Here is a 19,904-nt window from a genome sequence, read left to right on the forward strand (position 1 = left end):
GCCGATGTCAGTGCATTATCGAGTCTTCCTCTGTGAACCACCCATATCCTTGCTTTTGCTCCCTGTGTGTGTCTGTGTATTTTTAGTGCTGCTTTCTGCAAGATGCTAATCAAGCCCTTGCTCCATCGCTTTCTGCCCGTGCTGGTGGTGAATGGCTTGTTTGATTCCTCTCTCCGGCAAGGCGATGTGGAGCATTTTGCTCAAATGAATGTGGCTTTTCAAGAGGGTGCGTCCCTTTCCCGGCAGAATTTGGTTTTTTTCCCCTTCACACTTATTACATCCCCAGCAGGACTCGACAAAAGCCACGCAAAGGAGCCCTGCGCTTGTCAGGCCGCCGAGCTGTCACTTCGCATCGGCAGGCTGCTGGCTTTAAATCCCCGTGACAGCAAGTCCTGTGACCCCGTTCCTCTCAGACGGCTCGCGTTCGACAGCTGCTGCCAACAATGATAATTATTGTGGTTATAGATAAGCTTCTAGCTTTCACTGGCCCCTTTCCCATCAAATTGTCTGAGAAGCTGTTTTCTTCTGGCGCCCTGCACTCGCTCTGCCGATGCCGGGACAGGCTCTTGTTCTTGGCACTGGGTTTTGATGGTTCCTGAGAAAAGTTTTTTCAGCCTCCTTTTATTTATTTTTGTTTAAATATATTCTATTATTAACTTTGCTTTTAATGAGCAGGGCTTCCAAACTCACTGTCATCCTTCACCACCCTCCTGGAGATGATGGCAGTGGAATGGCAGCACTTTAGATGTTCACTTTGGCTTTGGATGAGGGATAGCTGCCCACCAGCCCCCTTCTCCCAGGAATGTTTTTGCCTCCCAGGAACGTTTTTGCCTCCCAGGGATCCCCCAAATGTCCAAACCCAGCTAGTGTCTGCTGTTCACTGGGATGGGGACCGATGTGACACTTGTCGGTGGCCTGAGCTCTCGTGTCGCTGCTCAGGTGTAAAAGGGGTCTTCTTGCAGCTTCATATCCCACCTCAGGTCATGTCCATCCCAGCCGCTGCCCTTGCACTGGACAGGGTGAGTGTCCCCAGGACATGGCTGCTCGTCACTGCAGGCATCGAAGGGGACATTTTCCATGGATCCTGGTTTGCTCCTTGTGCAATGACCCTAGCAATGGTCCTCAGCACAGTCTTTGAGCTTCCTCCCCTGGCTGAGGTGAGATTTTAATTCACTCATTACTCAACAAACTCTCTCGGGGGTTTCCCTCAAGCAGAAGGTGAGAGAGGGCCAGCTACAAGATGAGAAACATGAGCTCCTAAGGAACAAGTATTTAGTTGCCAGGTCTGTAAGACTCACCAGTCTTGATAAAGCTAATCCTTCACTTCAGTCTTGAGCAAAAGATTTCAAGCTAAACCAAGCCCTTTCTATCCTGGTCTTGTAGACCAGCACCCTTCCTGCTTCAGCTTCATTTTCCAAAAGCCAGCTCCATGGTCTCAGTCTGCTCCCTGATGAGATGCCAGGAAAAACACTTTCCTTGTTTAATTACTTGGAGTGATCAGGTCAGCCCCCAATCTTCTTTTTGATCTGCTGATCAGGTTGATTCCAAGGTCTCACATCCCACCGTAGGGTGTGTTTCTGGTTTCAGCTCATTCCTTTGAGCCACACCCAGTGTTTCAGCATCTCTTGGCAGTGCTGATCACCAGGACTGGGACAATGGGTTTCCTTATAGCCCGTGAACAGTTTTTTTTCAATCATGTGACTTTTCCATGCATGCAAGTACAGCGGACTTGTTTGGTTTTTTTTTTTAACTGTATCTATTGCAATGGCTTTAACCATCACTGCAAGCTGGGCAAGGGATGAGATGTTGACAAACAGAGTTGCAGGAGTTTCTGGGCTTTCCTTCTTTTGCATTTAGATTATCTTATCTACCACAATGCAAAAGCGTGAAGAAAAATATGTGTAGGTTTGCAGTCAAAGTCCTTGCAGAGAGCCATCACGGGGAGTTTTGCAGATATGTTAAACTGTAATTGATGGCTGCTCCAATTTGAGGCTACATCTTCAATTCCTGCACATTGAGTCGCGACCCTCCAAAAAAACCCTGATGGGTTTCCTGGGATGCTGAGCATCCTCTTCCCCAAATTTTGGATTCCTATCTCTTTCTCCCTAGAGGGACACTCCAACCAAAAGCAGCTGTGAGGGGTGGGGGAGGCAATGTCCAAATCCAAGAAAAGCGGCAGAAATTGGCCACATTTTCCTTAGGGGTCATGACGATGGGTTCAGGACCAGTGCAGAGCTGTGCTTCTGAGCCCGGGCTGGGTTGTGGAGCTGACGGGGGCCGTGACTCCCCTGTCCCCATGGCCCTCGGGGATGCCGACACCACAGGAGCGGCATTGCTACGGGCAAGAGTTACACAGAAAAGTTATTTAATACATGTATAATACGCTACTTACAATACTTACATAAAAGACTGTAAAATATGGGGTGGCTGCTGTGGCGCAGGGAGAGGGAATTGGCTGGTGGGGTTTGACACCCCGTTCGCAGTGGGTCCAGAGATGCTCATTGCTGTGCCTTCCAGACCATGGTCCTACCATGTTTCTAGCATATTCTTCTTCATAACGTGCTGTATAGTGTTATTTGTGATGGTGCTGCTGGCTGGGAGTGAAGCTGTTCGTGTTGCCTGGGTGCATAAGGAAATGCTCCTGAACCTTGCCTGATCACTGGGCTGGGAATAACTCTCCTTCCCTTCCACCTTCCAGGCTGAAACTCTCCAACGAGGAGATCAAACGAGCAATTTTGACAATGGACGAGCAAGAGGACCTCCCAAAAGACATGCTGGAGCAGGTGGGCAATGTGTCTTGTGCTCCTCTGTGGTTGCCTCACAGTGAGACCACAGTGTGCAAGGTGCTCAGGACCAAACTGCGGCTTTGAGAAGTGTGTTGGGGCCCCAAATGATTTGCCAACTGTGTGTTGAAAAACCGCCCAAGTGGGCTGGAGCAGCAGGAAAGCAGTTTGGTCATAGCATCGGTGCAAGTACCAGCTCTGCCCTGGGACCCCAAGGCTGAGCCAGTTGCCCATTTTGTGGCTGCAGCTTGAAGTTTGTGCTCAGTGGGTTTTATTTTTGAAAGCTTCTTTAACATTTGTGCAGTCCTAAAAAAGGGAATCCCACTTTTCACCCCGTGCTAAATCCTTTTTGAAGCATTTTACTCACCTGTCCTTAAAGCTGAGCTGGTAGCAGCACTTTCAGCACAGAGGTGGGAGGATTCATTGTGCAACATTTCCATCTGCAAATATGTAGGGTTACAGCAAAATAGAGTCCCTGACATCTCTGGCAGAGCTGATGTTGAAACCTCCTTGGAGTAGCTGTAGTACATCTGTTGTAAAACTAGAGTGATGGTGGGGCACAAGCAAGAGACACTTCTGCAATGGGGTAAAGAGAGGAATAATGTGATGGGGTAATGAGAGGAAGGTCACAGGGACAGCGATAACACTTATTTTACAGGTGCCTTGGGGTCACTGTACATGCTGAAAAGGTAGGAGATTCGAGCAAATAAATCAGCATTTCGCTCGTGAAAAACTGTAAATGCACCTCATGTCCATAAGTGCGCTTTTCCTTGTTTAGCTCCTGAAGTTTGTCCCTGAAAAGGGTGATATTGACCTCCTGGAAGAGCATAAGCACGAGCTGGACCGTATGGCCAAGGCTGACCGGTTCCTCTTCGAAATGAGCAGGTTGGTGGCCCGGGAGACACATGTTTTGGCCAGTGGCTGCACCGGCTGGTTGTGAGGCAGCTGTTTCATGGAGTCTGGTTGGGAAATATGCCCTGCTTACTGTTTTTCACATCAAGAAATGAGTGGGCCAAAGTAAGGTGCTCCCATCCATAAGATTGCTTGTGATGCTGTGCTCCTAAAATCAGCACTGTGCATCCCAGACAAGCAGCAGCTGGATGGAGCAGTGAGGAGAGGGATGGGGAGAGGGATCCTCTGGAGAGAGGCTTCACAGAGGCTGTCCCAACACATTTCCCCGCTCATTTTGGGAATAAAAGCTCAGTCTGGCACAACTTGCATCATCTGCATTGTGGCCCAGCTGGGAAGTGCTGTTTGAATAATAACAAAGCTGTAGCAACGCTCCTTTCCCCTTCACACGAACATATCCTAAGGAACACTCAAGACTGATGTATGTAAATTTTTCTCAGCTGTGTAGATGAGTCCAACTCACCTCCAGGAATGACTCGTCCCTGGAGCTCCTGAGAATATATGAAATGGAAAGGAAACGTCATTTCTTCCTGCTCCTGGTAGCAATCATTTAAGGCTTAGAAGTCTTCAGGGATGAATAATCTTATATTTTGCATGCACATCCTCCAGAGGTGCTGGGTTAAAATGTTGAAGCTCCTTATTTAGATCCAACTGAGTATTGAGCTCTTTGAATTTCTTAGTTGAATTTGAAGCAAGTCACTTGTTTGCAAAGTCAGTGAGTTTTACAATCTGAGATCGTACCAGATCAAAAATAGAAATGCTCCTGTCCTCCCTGAGAAATGCTCCGATGAGCACAGGGGCGATGCACTGTGTGGTTGCTGAGCATCAAAGACAGAGCTGTGAAGTTCAGACCTAAGCCCTCGGGGCTGGAAAATGCTCAGAATTAGCTTTCCTATCGCAGGTCACCTTTCTTCTTCACAGTCTCTTGCCCAAGTGTTGCTCCTGTGCCTTCATCTTTTGGAAAGCACAATGTCCCGATGCAAATGTTTTCCTTGATTTCTGGCACAGCTTTTTAATTTGCTTTGTGGTCTGTAACTGAGTGTGATGTCTTTGTCACCTCTGATTAGTACAACAACAGCGTAGCCTATGGCCTTGTCTGTGAGCACATCTCCCATGGGTCCTTGGTCCAAATGACTCAAATCAGCCTGCCATTTGTGTACAAGGGAGATCTTGTTTAGCCTAAATACAACTGACATGAGCAGAGCTGTCCCTAATTTGCCCAGGAAAGGGCTGGATTGAGCTGTGTTGGTGACTTTCCAGCCCAGACCATCATTCTGAGGATCTGAAGGTCCATTTTTGTTAGTGCTGGTAGTTGGCCTGTCTGTGTCCAGCCACAGCTCATCACAAAACTATTGGGAGCCCAGACCTCATCAGCATCTTTGCTAAGGAGTGGTTGTAAATGAATTGTTTGTTCATAGCAATAGGGTGTAAAAATGCACTTGTTGAACCTGCTGAGTTAAGGATAGGCTTAAGCATGTGCTTAAGAGCCCACCTGAATCCACCCCAGGACAGCTGGAGCTTCAAGCTGTCATTTTTTCCCATCCCAGCGTAGTTTCAGGGAGAAATGCAGTCATTATTTTTTAATCGCGGTGGCTCAAGAAAGCACAGCTGCGAGCAGCAGAGCAACTGAGCTCCACCTGGAGCAAACAAAGCTCAACCTGCACCTCTTTTTTTTTTTTTTTTTTTCCCAGGATAAACCATTATCAGCAAAGGCTGCAGTCCCTCTACTTCAAGAAGAAGTTTGCAGAGAGAGTTGCAGAAGTCAAACCCAAGGTGGAAGGCAAGTGGCTGGACCTGATAAGGGGTCTAAGAAGCTCTGTGCCAGCACGGGGAGCATTTGTAGGAAGAGCATCCCTCTGTGGAGGTTGCAGCGATGCAGGGGAAGGGAGGGAGCTGGTGGTCACTCTTTGGCCGTAGAGTTGCTACAGGGAAAGGGGACCGGTCTGCTGTTGTGTCAGGGGGTAATGTCCTGCACCTCTCTGCTTTCAGCCATTCGCGCCGGCTCCAAGGCGGTGCTGCAGAGCGGCAGCCTCCAGCAGCTACTGGAGGTGGTCCTGGCCTTCGGGAACTACATGAACAAAGGCCAGAGGGGCAATGCCTTCGGGTTTAAGATCTCCAGCCTCAACAAGATCGCGGACACCAAGTCCAGCATTGACAAGTGAGCAGCCCCTGCTCTCATCCTCAGTAGCATGCATGGCAGCCGGGATGCTGGGGGAACGGAGGGATCGTTAATGTTGCCTCCGGGATGTGGGTAGGTGAGAGCGGTCCCCTCCCTCCTGCCGCCCCATCTGTCACATCCAATGATGCAAGTGTCTGGTTTTGGACCAGGACAGATTTCGAAGGAAGCAGAGCTGCAGATCAGCACAGGAATTGATGGCGACTTTCCTTCCTGGGCTGGCTAAACAGCAACCAAGTTTGATTGGGAGGATCATCCTCCAAATGCTTTTTTCCCCTTTGAGAAGCCAAGAGCCATTGTGCTGTGGCTTCAGAGGAGAGATCTCAGGAGTTCCTTTCCACGGGAACCTCCTCTGCAGCCCCCAGAGGCTGCTGCAGCCATCACCTGGTTCGCTCTCCCCACCGAGCTCCATGCACAGAGTGAGAGGAGCTGGGTCAGGTCTCAAACTTGCCTGGTTTCATCCATCGGTAAAGACAACAGAGATGAGAGCAGTGATGCTCAAGTCACCCCGTCTGAGTCCCGCCTGTGGAGGGACCTTGCTTGCAGGGACCAGGCTGCTCTGCACTGTGGCCGCAGATGGGACAGACCCATCCCATGTCCCCAGACAGGCAGCGAGCAACATCCTTGCAGAAATCCCAAAACAGTTCATTACCAGGGGTGGGATTTTAACCAGAGTTTTCAACTGGGCTCTCGGCTTCACGTGATGCTGCCATGCTGACCTCGCTGATCCTCTCTCCTAGGAACATCACCCTTCTGCACTATCTCATCACCATCGTTGAAAAGAAATACCCCAAAGTCCTCCGCCTGCACGAGGAGCTGCGAGACATCCCGCAGGCAGCCAAAGTCAAGTAAGCAGGGATTTAGGTGGTGCTTCGGGAGCACTGGGAGCGCCTTTCCCCTTGCTTCAGCCTGCCTTTCCATGTCACCTTTCCTCGCTTGTGCTCCTGGTCAGATCCTGGCCACCGGGCTGGTGGCCACACTGGCCCGAGGGCAGCCCAGGAGGCAGAAGTAAAATCACCTGGTGGCTTTAAATCTCAGCCCTTGCAGCAAAGGGCTGCGAGCCTCCTGACCGCGAGGGAGGGGAGCTGCTGGGAGCAGCCGTTTCCTGTTGTTATCTCACCACAGAAGCATTTAATTAATTTCTAATGGTACATTAAGTAATCCGGGAGGAAGCGGTCGCGGTGTGGCTGCAGATAAAGGGCAGCTGTTTATCTGTGTGTGGCAGGGAGGCTTTGCCTGCAGTGTGATGCGAGGAGCTCACCTGCCTCCAGGTCCTACCTGGCCCTTGTTTTGCCACCAACATGGAGCTTCTGATGTCTACAATGAGCTTTTAAACCTTGCCCATCTCCCAGTGACGTGTTCGGAGCAGGCTGCTGCCACCTCTTTGCTAGCAGAGGCCCCCATTCAGTAAAGACCTTAAACACACGCTGAACTTTTAAGCACAGGAGGAATCTGCTGTTGCTCTGCAAAGCCCTCAAGTATGTGCTAAAGTCCCTCTGAAATCAATGAGGCTCTGTTTCGGTTTTAAAGATCAGCAGGAGCTTATGGGCTTTGCTGTTTCAGGGACCTGAGCAGCAAAAAATCACATGTTTCTGCAGTCAACACGTGTTCATGTTTGCCATGGAGATGAAAAGGGGCTGAAACTGCACCTTTTTAAAGAGGGGATGGCAAATATGCACGGAGTTTATGGCAGCTTGAGGGTCTTTCAAATTTCAAAATGCTCTTCTAGCAATGATGGCTTCCTGGCGGAAGATCTGTAATGTGCAAAGCAAGCATCCTTACATTTAAAATGTAAAATAATTGTCAGCCATAAGGATTAAACAAAGTGACAGGACAAATCTTGGCATTCGAGGGCAGTTTGTGGTGGCCGAGGACATGGTGGAGCAGGGCACGCTCCTCGCCGGGGCAGGCTCCGGCTTTCTCATGCTTGTGTATCTGCAGCTGTTGTACAGATATGCTTCTGGGAAAGAACACGTCTGCATAGAGGTTTTTTTTTTTTTCTCCCCTAAACTTTATCATTTTGCTCTAAACTGGACACCATATGTAATATTTGGGTTGGGTCCAATCAGGAGTGAAACCAAAAAAGTTTCTAAAGCTCTGGAAAACCCTAAATTCCCCCCAGCCCTGCAGCTGTGAAGCAAAATTACCGCCTCTGTCAATCCCACCGCTAGTAATGAACTGCTGGAGCATAGGGCTCCCAAAACTGCATTTTCCCAGACTAAACCTGCCAGGAACGCTTGCCCCATGACCCGATGTCAGCATTTTCAGGGACCCCAAGCCCTAGGACAGACATCCCTGGAAAGCCATCAAGGCTGTGGTCATCAGGTCTTTGTGAGAAAGCTTCCACTCAGATGTCGTGGTAGAAACCCGTAAGCACTTGAACTTGATGCTCATCAGGGGCTTGAGCGTTGTGTAAACACAGTCAGCGCCAGACGTGATGATTTATTTTTATTTCTCTGGATTGTCTCCCTTTATGAAAGCCTTGCTGCTCAGAAGGATGCTTTGCATGGCATTCGCCTAACCATGGTTCCTTGAAAAGTTGTCTACCATGTACTGGGACAACAAGCCAATCTTCCACTGGCCCTCGAGAGGGGAAGAGAAATCTGCGCCTAACAAAGCCCTCTCCTGAGCTCTCCTTTTGCTTAGAGAGATCTGGAGGCTGCTGAGCTTACAAAGCCTGCACAATCCCCTTGATTAAAAACACTGAAAAGTGCTTTGCTTTAAAACAAGCAACTGCAGCCACTTTGAGATAGGCAGATGCCCTAGCTCTCAGAGGCTGACAGTCCAATTTGCTGCTCGAGACACGCTGCTCAGCAAACAGGGGGCAAGGTGTGCAGTGCTGGGGTCTTTTCAGTGGAAAAACATGGCCGAGTTGGTCGGAGAGCTGTAGAACTTGCCAGGGAAGACTGAAAATTAACATCTTGCCCTTTCCAACAGCATGACCGAGCTGGAGAAAGAAATAAACACTTTGAGGAGCGGCCTGAGGGCAGTGGAGACTGTAAGTATGACTTAAATCAAATATAGCTCAACCTGGCTCTGAGCACCGTGGCATCCTTCCTTGGGGAGGCAGTTGAGGGAGCTCCCAGCGAAGCCGCTTTTATCTCACATCCTGGAGACCTGTTTGTCTTTCCTTCCTGCCCTGCACGTGCGCTTGTCCTCTTAGGGCTGTTTCAGCACCAAAGTTGCCGTGTGTGGTTCAGAACGTGTGTGGTTTATATCTAGTACACCAAGGGAGGCTGAGTAGGTGTAGCGATGATGCCTGTGGAGGAGCTGTGATGTGCCAAGGGGTCTCTTTTTCACTGTAAAACTGCAGAGGGCTAGGGCTCAGGTTGAGGAACGCTTCTGCAGCCCAACTGGAGTGGTGATAAAACAGTGGAGGTATCCCAAAGGACTCGCTGTCTTGCTAAATTATGCTGCTTCCATGATTTCTCCTCCAGGATTTCACCTTAAAAGCAAACTGCAGGTGTGATATTGTAAAATGGGGTAATCCGTGGTCCATGGCAGGAGGGAGCAGCAGTGATGGTGCAGCCATGACACAGGCACACACCCAACAGCACTGCCAGAGAGTGGTGCTTTTTGTGTCCCTCATCAACCAGGGCCTGACCAGATTTACATTTTTTTTCCCCAAAGGAGCTGGACTTCCAGAAGTCTCAAGTTCAGCAAGCAGGTGACAAGTTTGTGTCTGTCGTCAGCCAGTTCATCACATTAGCCAGCTTCAGCTTCTCGGATGTTGAAGACCTTCTGATGGAAGCGAAAGAGCTGGTAAGGTCACCAGCGTCCTTGAGATCTGGGTAGTGTTTCAGCCTTTCCTCTGGCCCAGGGAGAGGGATGGTCCTGGATGGTCATGGCCTTCCCAGAGCACATGCTGTGTGTTAACATCTCAGATACCTCCCCCATGAGATCACGCGAGTGTCCTGCTGAGACCCTGACACAAGAAAAGTGCTGGGCTGCTCTTCATGGTTTGTTTGGAGTGAGTGGGTGGGTACATCCCTGTCCATCCCCAGGGCCTTTTTCCTGCTCCACAACCCAACATGCCAGGGGATCGCAGGTCAGGCCAACAGACTGCTTCTGGGACACCAGATGTGCTGTAGAAAGCTGTGAGATACCTGTCTATCTTTTGGAAGTGCGAGGCAGGGGTTAGCCGTGGGAGAGTTGTGCCCATCAGCAGAAGAGATTATAGGTCATTTGTGCAGATCTGAGTTTTGGTGAAGAGGTTTCACTCAAGCCTTGAGGGCTTGCTTTGCTTTTTGTTTCTTAAAATGGAAATATCTCAGTTTTGGTGGCTTTAGAGGAGAGTGGCAGCTGGGGCATCTTGGCCAATGAAGGCTGAAGGTGGCAAGATAGCAGGCTGTTCTGTCTTGTGTTCATGGAAGAAGAGGAAAAGATGTAACCAGGTCTTCGGGCTGGACATGAGGTCACCCAGAGTTTGATATCAGAGACAACCCAGGCTGCCCGAGTGACCCCACTTATATAGGGCAAAATAAATCTGATGTGTAACTTTGGTTGGAGACCTTCCCGCTCTTCTCTCCAGAGAAGAAGGAGAGGAGCTCAGTGACATGAATTGAAGCCAACTTCAGACCTGGTTAGAGAAGCTACTTCAAAGGTTCACCTTCCCCATAGTAATGCCTTGGTGAGTGCTTTGCAGCCATGTGCAATGACCTCTTGCCGTGTTGTCCTTTCCTCCCTACCAGGCTGGTTTAAGTCACAGCAAAGGGGTGGCCATTGGCTGACGTCTGTGATTCCCAAGCACCTTCTGCTTCTCCTCTTTCAGCAAAGGCTGTTTTAGAGGTTCCATCCTTGTCCCACTGCATGAGCTACCTCTTCAAAGACAGAAGTTAGCCAGGTGTCACCACCTCCTTCTCCCTTGTTGTACCAAAGGCCAATTGCTACTGTCCTTCAGACCATCCACCCATGCTTGGGGATTATGACTGACCATTGCCATCCTGAAGTCATAGCTAACGCAGGCCACCCTTTTAAACTCTTGATGGTAACCTGGCAGATCTTGCCTGCAGTGAGTTAGGACTGTGGAGACAGTGATGAATGCTCTGCAAACTGTATTGTCTTCCACTGGCTTGGCTGGATCTGGAGGAGGAGGTCTGGTTGTGGTCCCCAGAGCCTATCGAAGTCCACTCTGAAGCAATGCACAGCGGTTGCCATGGTTATTGGATAGGATGGGCCATGCAAAGTGCACCAGCTCCTCACTTTTTAAACACGTGTCCAGATTGAAATTGTGTTACTGCTTTCTCTTAGGAAAGCAGAAGCATCATTATTTTATAAACTTCATATCTTGCAAGAATAACATTTTCAGCCTTTCCCACCACCAGAATCTCCCGTAACGTGGCAGAGAACCTAGTGTCTTGATGAAAATCACCAAGAATAACCTCAATTATTTTGTCTGACATAGTGGCACCTCTCAGATTCCTCCCTGCATCTTGAAGTGCTATGTCTCTTAAGTAAACAAAGAAATACAAATGCCCTAAATGTCTTTTGAAGAGCCTGGGGCACCTCTGCAAATAAAACTAAATCATACAAGCAGTCTTTAAAAATGTTCCTCTTGGTCTACACAGCAAAATCAAAGCAACTAGTAAATCTGTGCTTTGATTTTGTTTTTCTTTTGTTTTAAGCGTGCTTATCTCCAGAATGTGCCATCAAGATTTTAACAAACTTTCTGTGCACAAAGAGTCTTCTTCAAGCTGGAAGTGAGAACAAAGGATGTCAGTCCCAGGGATGACTTGCGGGCTCCTTGGGGACCTGAATACATCAGCAGCTCATGGATGTCCTGTCCTGACCTGTGCTTTGGCCTCATTCGACTCCCTTACATTAATGCTGTGCAAACAGCACGAAAGGCCGGAAAACTCCCTATTTCCCTACCCAGGGCTGTGCCTGAGCCTGGGCAGAAACATCTTTTAGAAGTTTCACCAACACATTTGGTTTCAATAGCAGAGCATGTGGCAGTGATAAATAATACCCCAAAAATACTTCAAAGAAAAACTTAAAAGTGCGAGTTTCCCTTCCCCTGCCGTGTTTACTATTAGTTTTATGTCTTCGGTCTTCAGTCCTGCAATATTTTGCTTCCTTGTTGTTACTGCTGCTTAGTTAATAAAGTCGAGCTGGAGCAGGGGGAGGCTCAGCACAGCCAGAGGCAAGAAAGGTTGTGTGGGGGATGTTCTAGGAGAGGGAACTCAGGAGTGATCCAGGGCCTGTTACAATAAGACAAGGGTGATGGTTTTAAACTAGAGGAGGGGAGATTCAGGCTGGACATGAGGAAAAAATTTTTTTACAATGAGGGTGGTGAAACACTGGCCCAGGTTGTCCAGAGAGGTGGTGGATGCCCCATCCCTGGAGACATCCCAGGCCAGGCTGGATGGGGCTCTGAGCAACCTGATCTAGTTGAAGATGTCCCTGCTCATGGCATGGGGGTTGGACTAGATGAGCTTTGAAGGTCCCTTACAACCCAAAGCATGCTATGACTCTATATTTCTATTACAGGGCAGCAGGTAAAATGCCAGATTATTTATTTCGTTTAAGTCAAGGTCTGATGAAGCAAAGCCCCGCTCTCCACCATGCTGCTGGAAGCATTTCTTTCTGCACCGTCAGGTCGAAGGCTTCCCTTGGGGGGTTTCACCAGAGCAGTGAGTATCTCCAAGACTGACGGACCCCTGTCTTCTCTCTCCCAGTTTGCCAAGGCTGTGAAGCACTTTGGAGAAGACACGGACAAAATGCAGCCTGATGAGTTCTTTGGCATCTTTGACCAGTTCCTTCAAGCCGTGACCGAGGCCAAGCAGGAGAACGAGAACATGAGGAGGAGGAAGGAGGAGGAGGAGCGCCGGGCACGCATGGAGGCACAGGTGAGTGGGCAGCGGCAAGTCCGGCAGCAACCCTGAGACACCCAGGGATGGCAACCATGCCATGCTGTCCTTGGCCGTGGTTGCACAGGGAGCACTGAAGGCTGGGCAAGGAGCTTCTGCACTCTTAGACCCACCTGCATTTCACTGTTTATTGCTTAATTAACTAATGACCTTGGGTTGGTGAGATCTTGGAGCTAAAGCACACAGCAGAGCTAGTGCAGCCTGTGAGCAGCCGTGACCCACCAGCCAGCAGTCCTGGGGCTGTGCACCTCATCCTCTGGGCTGTATCAATAACCCCAACCAGCTCTTGCGTGCTAAGCACCGGGGTGGGAAACTGCTCTTCTTTCATGTCTTTGTGGTTCACCACGTGCACATTGGGCACCCCCAAAATTACCTGCACGAGAGTGAGATGTCTCCTTTCCTTTCCCCCCGCCATGCTGTGGCACGCAGCTGAAGGAGCAGCGGGAGCGGGAGCGCAAGGCGAGGAAGGCGAAGGAGAGCGGGGAGGAAGGCGGCGAGTTCGACGACCTCGTCTCGGCCCTGCGCTCGGGCGAAGTCTTCGACAAGGACCTCTCCAAGCTGAAGCGCAACCGCAAGCGCATCACCAACCAGCTGGCCGACAGCAGCCGCGAGAGGCCTGTCACCAAACTCAACTTCTGAAAAACAAACAACAACAAAAACTAGCAAAAAGAAAAAATAAACAAGAACGCGTGTCAGTCTTTTTGAAGTGGCTAGGGTTGGTTTTTTTTTTTTTAATTCCCATTATACTGCCTTGCCATTCGAAGCGAAACAGTGGCACGCTCTTTCTCCCCGCAGGCGAGTGTGTGTGTGTATATACTGTGTATATAGTCGGGTCGGGGGCGCGGATGGATGTGCAGCCCACCTTGACGGGTTCCAGCACCGCCTCCTCCCCTCCCATCGCCTCTGAAAAGTAGTTCTCCCCATGCACAAGCACAATTCCGCATCCGCGGAGCAACAGAGGACACAACCCCAAGATGCCAGCTGTCCCTGTGGTCCCCAAAGGTGATGGGAAGATGCTCCCCACCACTCTCCTGCTGGGACCCCCCTGGGCCATTTGTGGGGGACACCTTGCGCACAAGCCAAGCGGTTTAAAGAGGAGAAGAAAAAAACAAAGTTGACTGAACTTAATCTGTTTTGGGGTTTTGGTTGGTTTTTTTTTTTCCTCGTTGTCATGATTATTCAAAAAAACTTGCACGTCTGTGCTTTCGCGCTGGTTCCTGAGCTCGGTGCCGCGGGCGCTGCCGGCGATGCTCTTCCCATCGTCCCTGGGAAACGCTTCTTTTTCCTCTTACCGCCACCTTGCTAAAGGAAAAAGTTTACCCCAAAGTGCTTATCGCTCTAACGCCACACAGATGTATTTATACTTTTATAATGTTTTTCTGGCCCAAGATGTTGGGAAAGGTCAGTTCTCGGAGGAGACGAAGAGCATAAACTTTTGTGTTGTAACTTTTATTCTTGTTTTCTGTTCAATGGGACAAACTGTATCCTCTGTAAAGGTGGGTCAGGACCGAGGGTCTCTGATGTACAAAGGGGCTGGTGCAAAACCCGCCAGCTTTCACACACCTTCTTTTCTTTTTCCTTTACAAGACACACAGAAGCAGTGATGCCAAGAAACTTCGTGTCTTAGCCAGGTCCTTTTTTGACTTGTCTGCTGTTCATTGTCACTGCAAATTTGTAAGCAGAACTACCTGTGAAATGTCAGTCCAAAAAAAGACAAAAAAAAATAATAAAATAATTCAGAGCTCTCAGGGAGTAATAATTTAAAGGTTTAGAAAATTAAGAATTGGAGAATAAAAAATAACAACCATTAACATATTAACATTTCTATTCTTAAATTATGCTAAGTATATAGAGGACTGTTACTTTTTACTTTTATTTATTTGTGGTGTGTTTTTTTAAGAAAAACAAAACCTTTTTATACCACCAATACTTTTGTGATCCTTTTTTTTTGTTTGTTTGTTTGTTCTTTTTCCTGTGGAGAGATGAGTTTGTCCCTGTTGCACTAGTTATTAACACTATTTGGAATAAGGTTGTTTTTTTTTTTTTTGTCAGATAATCGGTATTACTGGTGGGGTATGGGATGTCAGTTAACTATATGTACTGTATAGCAAAAGTGCTGTTTAAACTAATTTGTATAAAAAGAATATGGTTCTAAGCACCTGAAGGCCACGGGGTCTGCGTGCTGAGTGAAAGCTGTGAAAACCTCTCTAACCAGAGTTGTCAAGAGCTGTGGTTTTAGTATTTTGTTCTTTTCTTCATTGCAACTTTTGACGCACTGTAGATTAAAAAAAAAAAAAAAAAGAAAAAAATACTTTCTGAGTAGCATTTAAAGCAGTAATAAATAAAGCAGATAAGCGCAAAAAAAAAGTCCAGCACCTCATATACAAGCAGCTGCAAAACCTGCAGATTATGTTCAAAGGTGGAGTTAAGCACTTTGCTTTAAAAAGGAGGAGGAAATAAAGACAAAAGGTAATGACAATACTATTCCTTAACTAAAGTGCCTCTATTTATATTTTTTATTTATGGCTGAAAAAAATGGGGCTGATAACAATTAAGGGAATGGACCTGGGGGGGGAATTTAAAATATTTTAAAAAAAGAGGAAAAAAAAAAGGTTAAAAAAAAAAAAAAGTCTGGCTTCTGATGGTTTAAGGAATGGTTGGTCACATGTGTTTAATTCCAAAGGCGGTGGGAGTTGGAAAGGGCGATCGCCCGCCCGGGGTCCCTGGGTGGGGGGCTCAGCCGCCAGCACCCACCCCAGCTCCTGCCTCTGCCACCCCAGTGCCACATCAGGACCTTTCCTGACAGATTTCCTCTCGCCCTTCCTAACCTGTTTGGTTTTTTAATTATTATTGTTTTACAACAGCCTCGTTATGGGGCTGGGTTTGCCATTTCTTTATTTTGTTTCAAAAAAAAAAAAATTATATCTCTATAAATAAATACAAAGGCTGTGTGCAGGTAATTCCATGTGCCATTGTTGAAAACTACTTTTAGATTGGTGCTGGTGTAAGTAGCCACTCTTTTCTCTTGGGTGTGTATTTTAAAAATGATTTTTTTTTTTTAATAATGCCAAAAAGGAAAAAAAAAATCCATAATAATTTGTAAATTGAAGTATATGTCTCGGACCTTATTAGCTTCGTAGTGACCAAGGTAGTCTGTTAGGTGCAAGGATGTTAGTCTTAGCTAGCAGGAAATGCTGTGTAATGTTATGAGACTGTACATTTTCTAAGATGGCAATATGCAATAAAGAAAAAAGATTTCGGTGAGTGTACATGGCAGAGTCACCAGTTATTTTTCAAACTAGCAGCGTTTTCCCAGGGTCACTAATGGGGGGAAAAAAAAGGTATATTCGGGGTTTGAGCCAGCTGTTGCAGTTCGGGTGTGTTTGCAGTTGTTGCTGGGCTTGGCTGATACCACACTTTGCCGCTTTCCTGCATGCTGGGTTTTAGCTGGTCAGGGGGTTTTTCCACCCTCCCGGCTCACAGTATCCTCGTGGGCTCTGAAACACCTTCCAGAGAGCGATGCAATTCATTTCTTCCAGCTTCGTTGCTGGCAATGCTGGTTCCCACCATGATGACCAGCCTTCCTGTGAGCACGGGGGCAGCTGATGGTTTTGCATCACGGGATCAGATCATCTCCCTTTCTCCAGCTGATGGAGCTGAGCCAGCTGGTCTGGCCAACATAGAATCATAGAATAGTTTGAGTTGGAAGGGACCTTCAAAGGTCATCCAGTCCAGCCCCCCTGCCATGAGCAGGGACATCTTCAACTAGATCAGGTTGCTCAGAGCCCCATCCAGCCTGGCCTGGGATGTCTCCAGGGATGGGGCATCCACCACCTCTCTGGACAACCTGGGCCAGTGTTTCACCACCCTCAGTGTCAAAAATTCCTTCCTTACGTCCAGCCTGAATTTCTCCTCCTTTAGTTTAAAACCATCACCCCTTGTCCTGTTGCAACAGGCCCTGCTAAAAAGTCTGTCCCCATCTTTCTTATGGGCCCCTTTCAAGTACTGAAAGGCTGCAATAAGGTTTCCTGGAGCTTCCTCCAGGCTGAACACCCCAACTCTCTCAGCCTGTCCTCATAGGAGAGGTGCTCCATCCCTAGCAAGCCTATCTAGACACACCAGAGATGTTTTGTTGGCAGTAGCCCAAATCCCTTTTGACCTATTCACGCTCACCCACTGGACCACACCATTGCCTTTCTTGCACAACTCCCCATCTGGGCTCGGTGTAATTTTTCTTCTTTTTCCAATGTTCTTTGCATTAAGTGACCTTTGCAGCACCCAGCACTGCCAGATCCTGCTGTCTGTAGCAACAGGAGCACCTGCATCATGCTCAGACCTATACGCTTTCCCCTTCAATCAGGGCTTTCCTCAGTATAACCAGTAAGTCAGCACCGAGCCAGCACAGATGGGGCGTCCAACACATCCCTGTGAAAGTTGTGTGAGCTGTGTAGCAAAAGGACCTGAGCAAAAGGGGAACAGCTTCATATGCTCTTCATAACTCCCTGTGTCCCCAGCACGGGCTGCATCCCGAAACGCGTGTGAACAAGCCAGCCAAGCCCTGCAGCCCAGTGAGGACCTGAAATTCTGGTTGATGGCAGATTGCAGGTTTCCTGGCCTACACCAGTGACACAGGATGGTTACCAGAAAGGGGACAGTGTGGTGGTGGCAGATGTGAGCAAGACCAGGGCTTAACTTTCAATTCAACTGAGATATTTGAGGGAAGAAAAAATAAAACCCTAGTAACGTGCAAGCTTAACAGCCCACAAACCCTTCCTCAGGGCTGAAATAGCAGCATATACATGTCTCGAGAACATAAATTTGAGATACAACACTTGTTATCCCAGAGGAAATGGGATTGGAATGGCCACTGTGCTGGACCGTGTGAAGTCATGTCACCAGGAGCTCATGTCTATCAATGCCCTGGCTGGCTGGATTTTCACCTGAAAAAGGGCTTCTGTGCCCCAAATCCTGGCTGCTTCCTCCAGTTAAAGCCATGAGGAGGGTGTGCCCAGACCTGCTGGTGCCAAGGGAGCTGCCAGGCATGACGCTCCCAGAGGAATTGCCCCATGGGCCACCCGGGTTGGTGGCACCAAACCTGCTGAGCCAGCCTTGGCTTTGCTCTACTCCAGCCCAGCAGCTTTCCCCATTGCCGAAGGCTGGGCTGACTGGGAATCCTGACGGAGCGAGGAGTGTTAGGTGTTGTCTCCCATGCTCAACCTGTCATTCTGGGCATGGAAAAGATGAATCAAGAGGTTGGGGTGATGACCCGGTGCAGACAAAGCGTTGCACGCAAGACTCAGCTCACCAAGCTCACCAAGCAGGGCAGACACAGCTCGATGGGTGTCCCGGCCCCAGAGGCAGCACTGCCGCTTTGGCGACAAAGGCAAGGCTGGCAGGGTGCTGGGTCGGCAGGAGCTTGCTGGACTTCATGTCCAAAAATATTTATTTACTCCCAAGGGAGAGTACAACGAGGCTGATGGATCTGTCAGGCTTTGACGTCCCTCCTGGAGACGCTCGGGAAAGGGGCAGCAAAGCCGGGACGTTGCCAGTCCTGCTCCCACCTGCGTTGTGGCTGGACCTGGCTCTGTCCCCAGTGCCAGGGTCTATGTCACAGCTCAAACCAATGTTCTGGGGTAAAATTGCACTTTGCCAATGTCATGATCTCACACAGCCCAATCACCAGATGTGTGGCTTTTGTGCAGTGCTGGCACTGCTGGAGCATCCCAGGAACAGGCTCATCCCTCAATGCAAAGATCAGCGTAGCAATAAAACCCCACAAAAGCACTTGGGTATTTCTGTACCAGCCTGTGCTGTGGGGTCAACGTGCCCTTCAAAATGTGCTTCTTGGGGCGGACAGGAGCAGCTAAGCTGACACAAAGACTGCTGGGTGCAGGAGGGAGGCTGTGACCCAGCACCATCCCCGTCCTCGTCCCCTCTCCTGCAGACATCTCTCCTGTGATCTCTCCCTGGCATTGCTCAGGGTCCTGCAATATACGTACGTGAAAAGGCAATTTCTCCACTTTAATCAGAGGTGCTCTAACCTGAAACCTCTGAGCATTTTTAAATGTTTTAGTCTTAAACCAGGTTTGATGCATGTGTACAGGTGAGCCAGGGAGCAAAGCAGGAGCTTGTGCTGCCAAGCCCCAGCAAAGCCTCAGGAAAGGCAGCACCACCATCTGCTGACACTTTCTGGACTTGACAGTTTTAGAGCTGTCCCGAGAATAAAATCAATCCTGCCTCTTGCTTTCCTCTGCCAGATCTCTACTGTGGTCTGAAAAATTCAGTGTTCTCTGGCTGCAAAGCAGTCAAAAGCCGAATATTATGCTTACGTTGTCCCCAATGTGGTTGAGGAGAGACAATTTTAATTCTATCCATCCTAATTGACCCTGTCAAATAGCCAAAGTTCACAACATGTGGCTTCACTGTGGCTTGCTTCACTGCCTGAGCTCCAGGTTGATGCTCTGTGTCTATGTGTGTGCAGGCAACACAAATGCATGCATGTATAAGAGAACTCAAAGAGAACTTTCACAGGTCATGTCAACTTAGCTCCATTGCTTTTGAAGTCATGGAGCACCCCACTCCACTACAGTGCCTCCCAGGACTTGTCTCAACACTGGGGTCTGTGTTGGGAGCCTGGTTTGCGCAGGATCCCCTTGCTAAAACCCAGCTTTCCCCACACTCTCTTGTCATGTTGCATGAACTTGATGCTAAGGTGGAGTCTCCAGGGCAGCTCTATGAAGATAAGTCATTAAATTTTTTTACATTGAGTGTGGCAAAATACTGGCCCAGGTTGCCCAGAGAGGTGGTGGCTGAACCATCCCTGGAGACATCCCAGGCCAGGCTGGACGGGGCTCTGAGCAACCTGAGCTGGTGAAGATGTCCCTGCTCATGGCAGGGGTGAGATTGGATGAGCTTGGAAGGTCCTTCCAACCCAAACCATTCTATGATTCTGTGATTCTATGAATGTCATTTTTCCATTAATTTCTTTACCAGCGTATCATCTCTTTGACTTTTCAGGACACTGACTTAAGCAAAGTCTGGCTGGGATGGTGCCCACAACTTTCCCCAGGCTTTGGGCTGTGGGGAACCAGGAGCTTTTCCATCTGCTCAAATTTGCACTTGTGTATGCCCACAGGGCTTTACTTTGCCAGGTTCTGTGCAGAGCAT

The 19,904-nt window shown here is 48.7% G+C and overlaps 1 protein-coding gene across 1 annotated transcript in view; it reads left to right on the top strand.

Moving 5' to 3' along the window:
• DAAM1 (dishevelled associated activator of morphogenesis 1) overlaps positions 1-14,584 on the top strand; it is a 95,009-nt gene extending 80,425 nt beyond the window's left edge. The window contains exons 18-26 of the mRNA XM_065635196.1: positions 2,699-2,783; positions 3,562-3,668; positions 5,384-5,472; positions 5,682-5,850; positions 6,609-6,716; positions 8,806-8,866; positions 9,499-9,630; positions 12,546-12,716; positions 13,167-14,584. Of these exons, the coding sequence (XP_065491268.1) occupies positions 2,699-2,783; positions 3,562-3,668; positions 5,384-5,472; positions 5,682-5,850; positions 6,609-6,716; positions 8,806-8,866; positions 9,499-9,630; positions 12,546-12,716; positions 13,167-13,376 (1,132 nt within the window). The 3' untranslated portion in view covers positions 13,377-14,584. The remainder of the gene's footprint in view (positions 1-2,698; positions 2,784-3,561; positions 3,669-5,383; positions 5,473-5,681; positions 5,851-6,608; positions 6,717-8,805; positions 8,867-9,498; positions 9,631-12,545; positions 12,717-13,166) is intronic.
• The last annotated feature ends 5,320 nt before the right edge of the window (positions 14,585-19,904 follow it).

The sequence above is a fragment of the Caloenas nicobarica genome, chromosome 5, assembly GCF_036013445.1.
Source record: "Caloenas nicobarica isolate bCalNic1 chromosome 5, bCalNic1.hap1, whole genome shotgun sequence".
Taxonomy (NCBI): domain Eukaryota; kingdom Metazoa; phylum Chordata; class Aves; order Columbiformes; family Columbidae; genus Caloenas; species Caloenas nicobarica.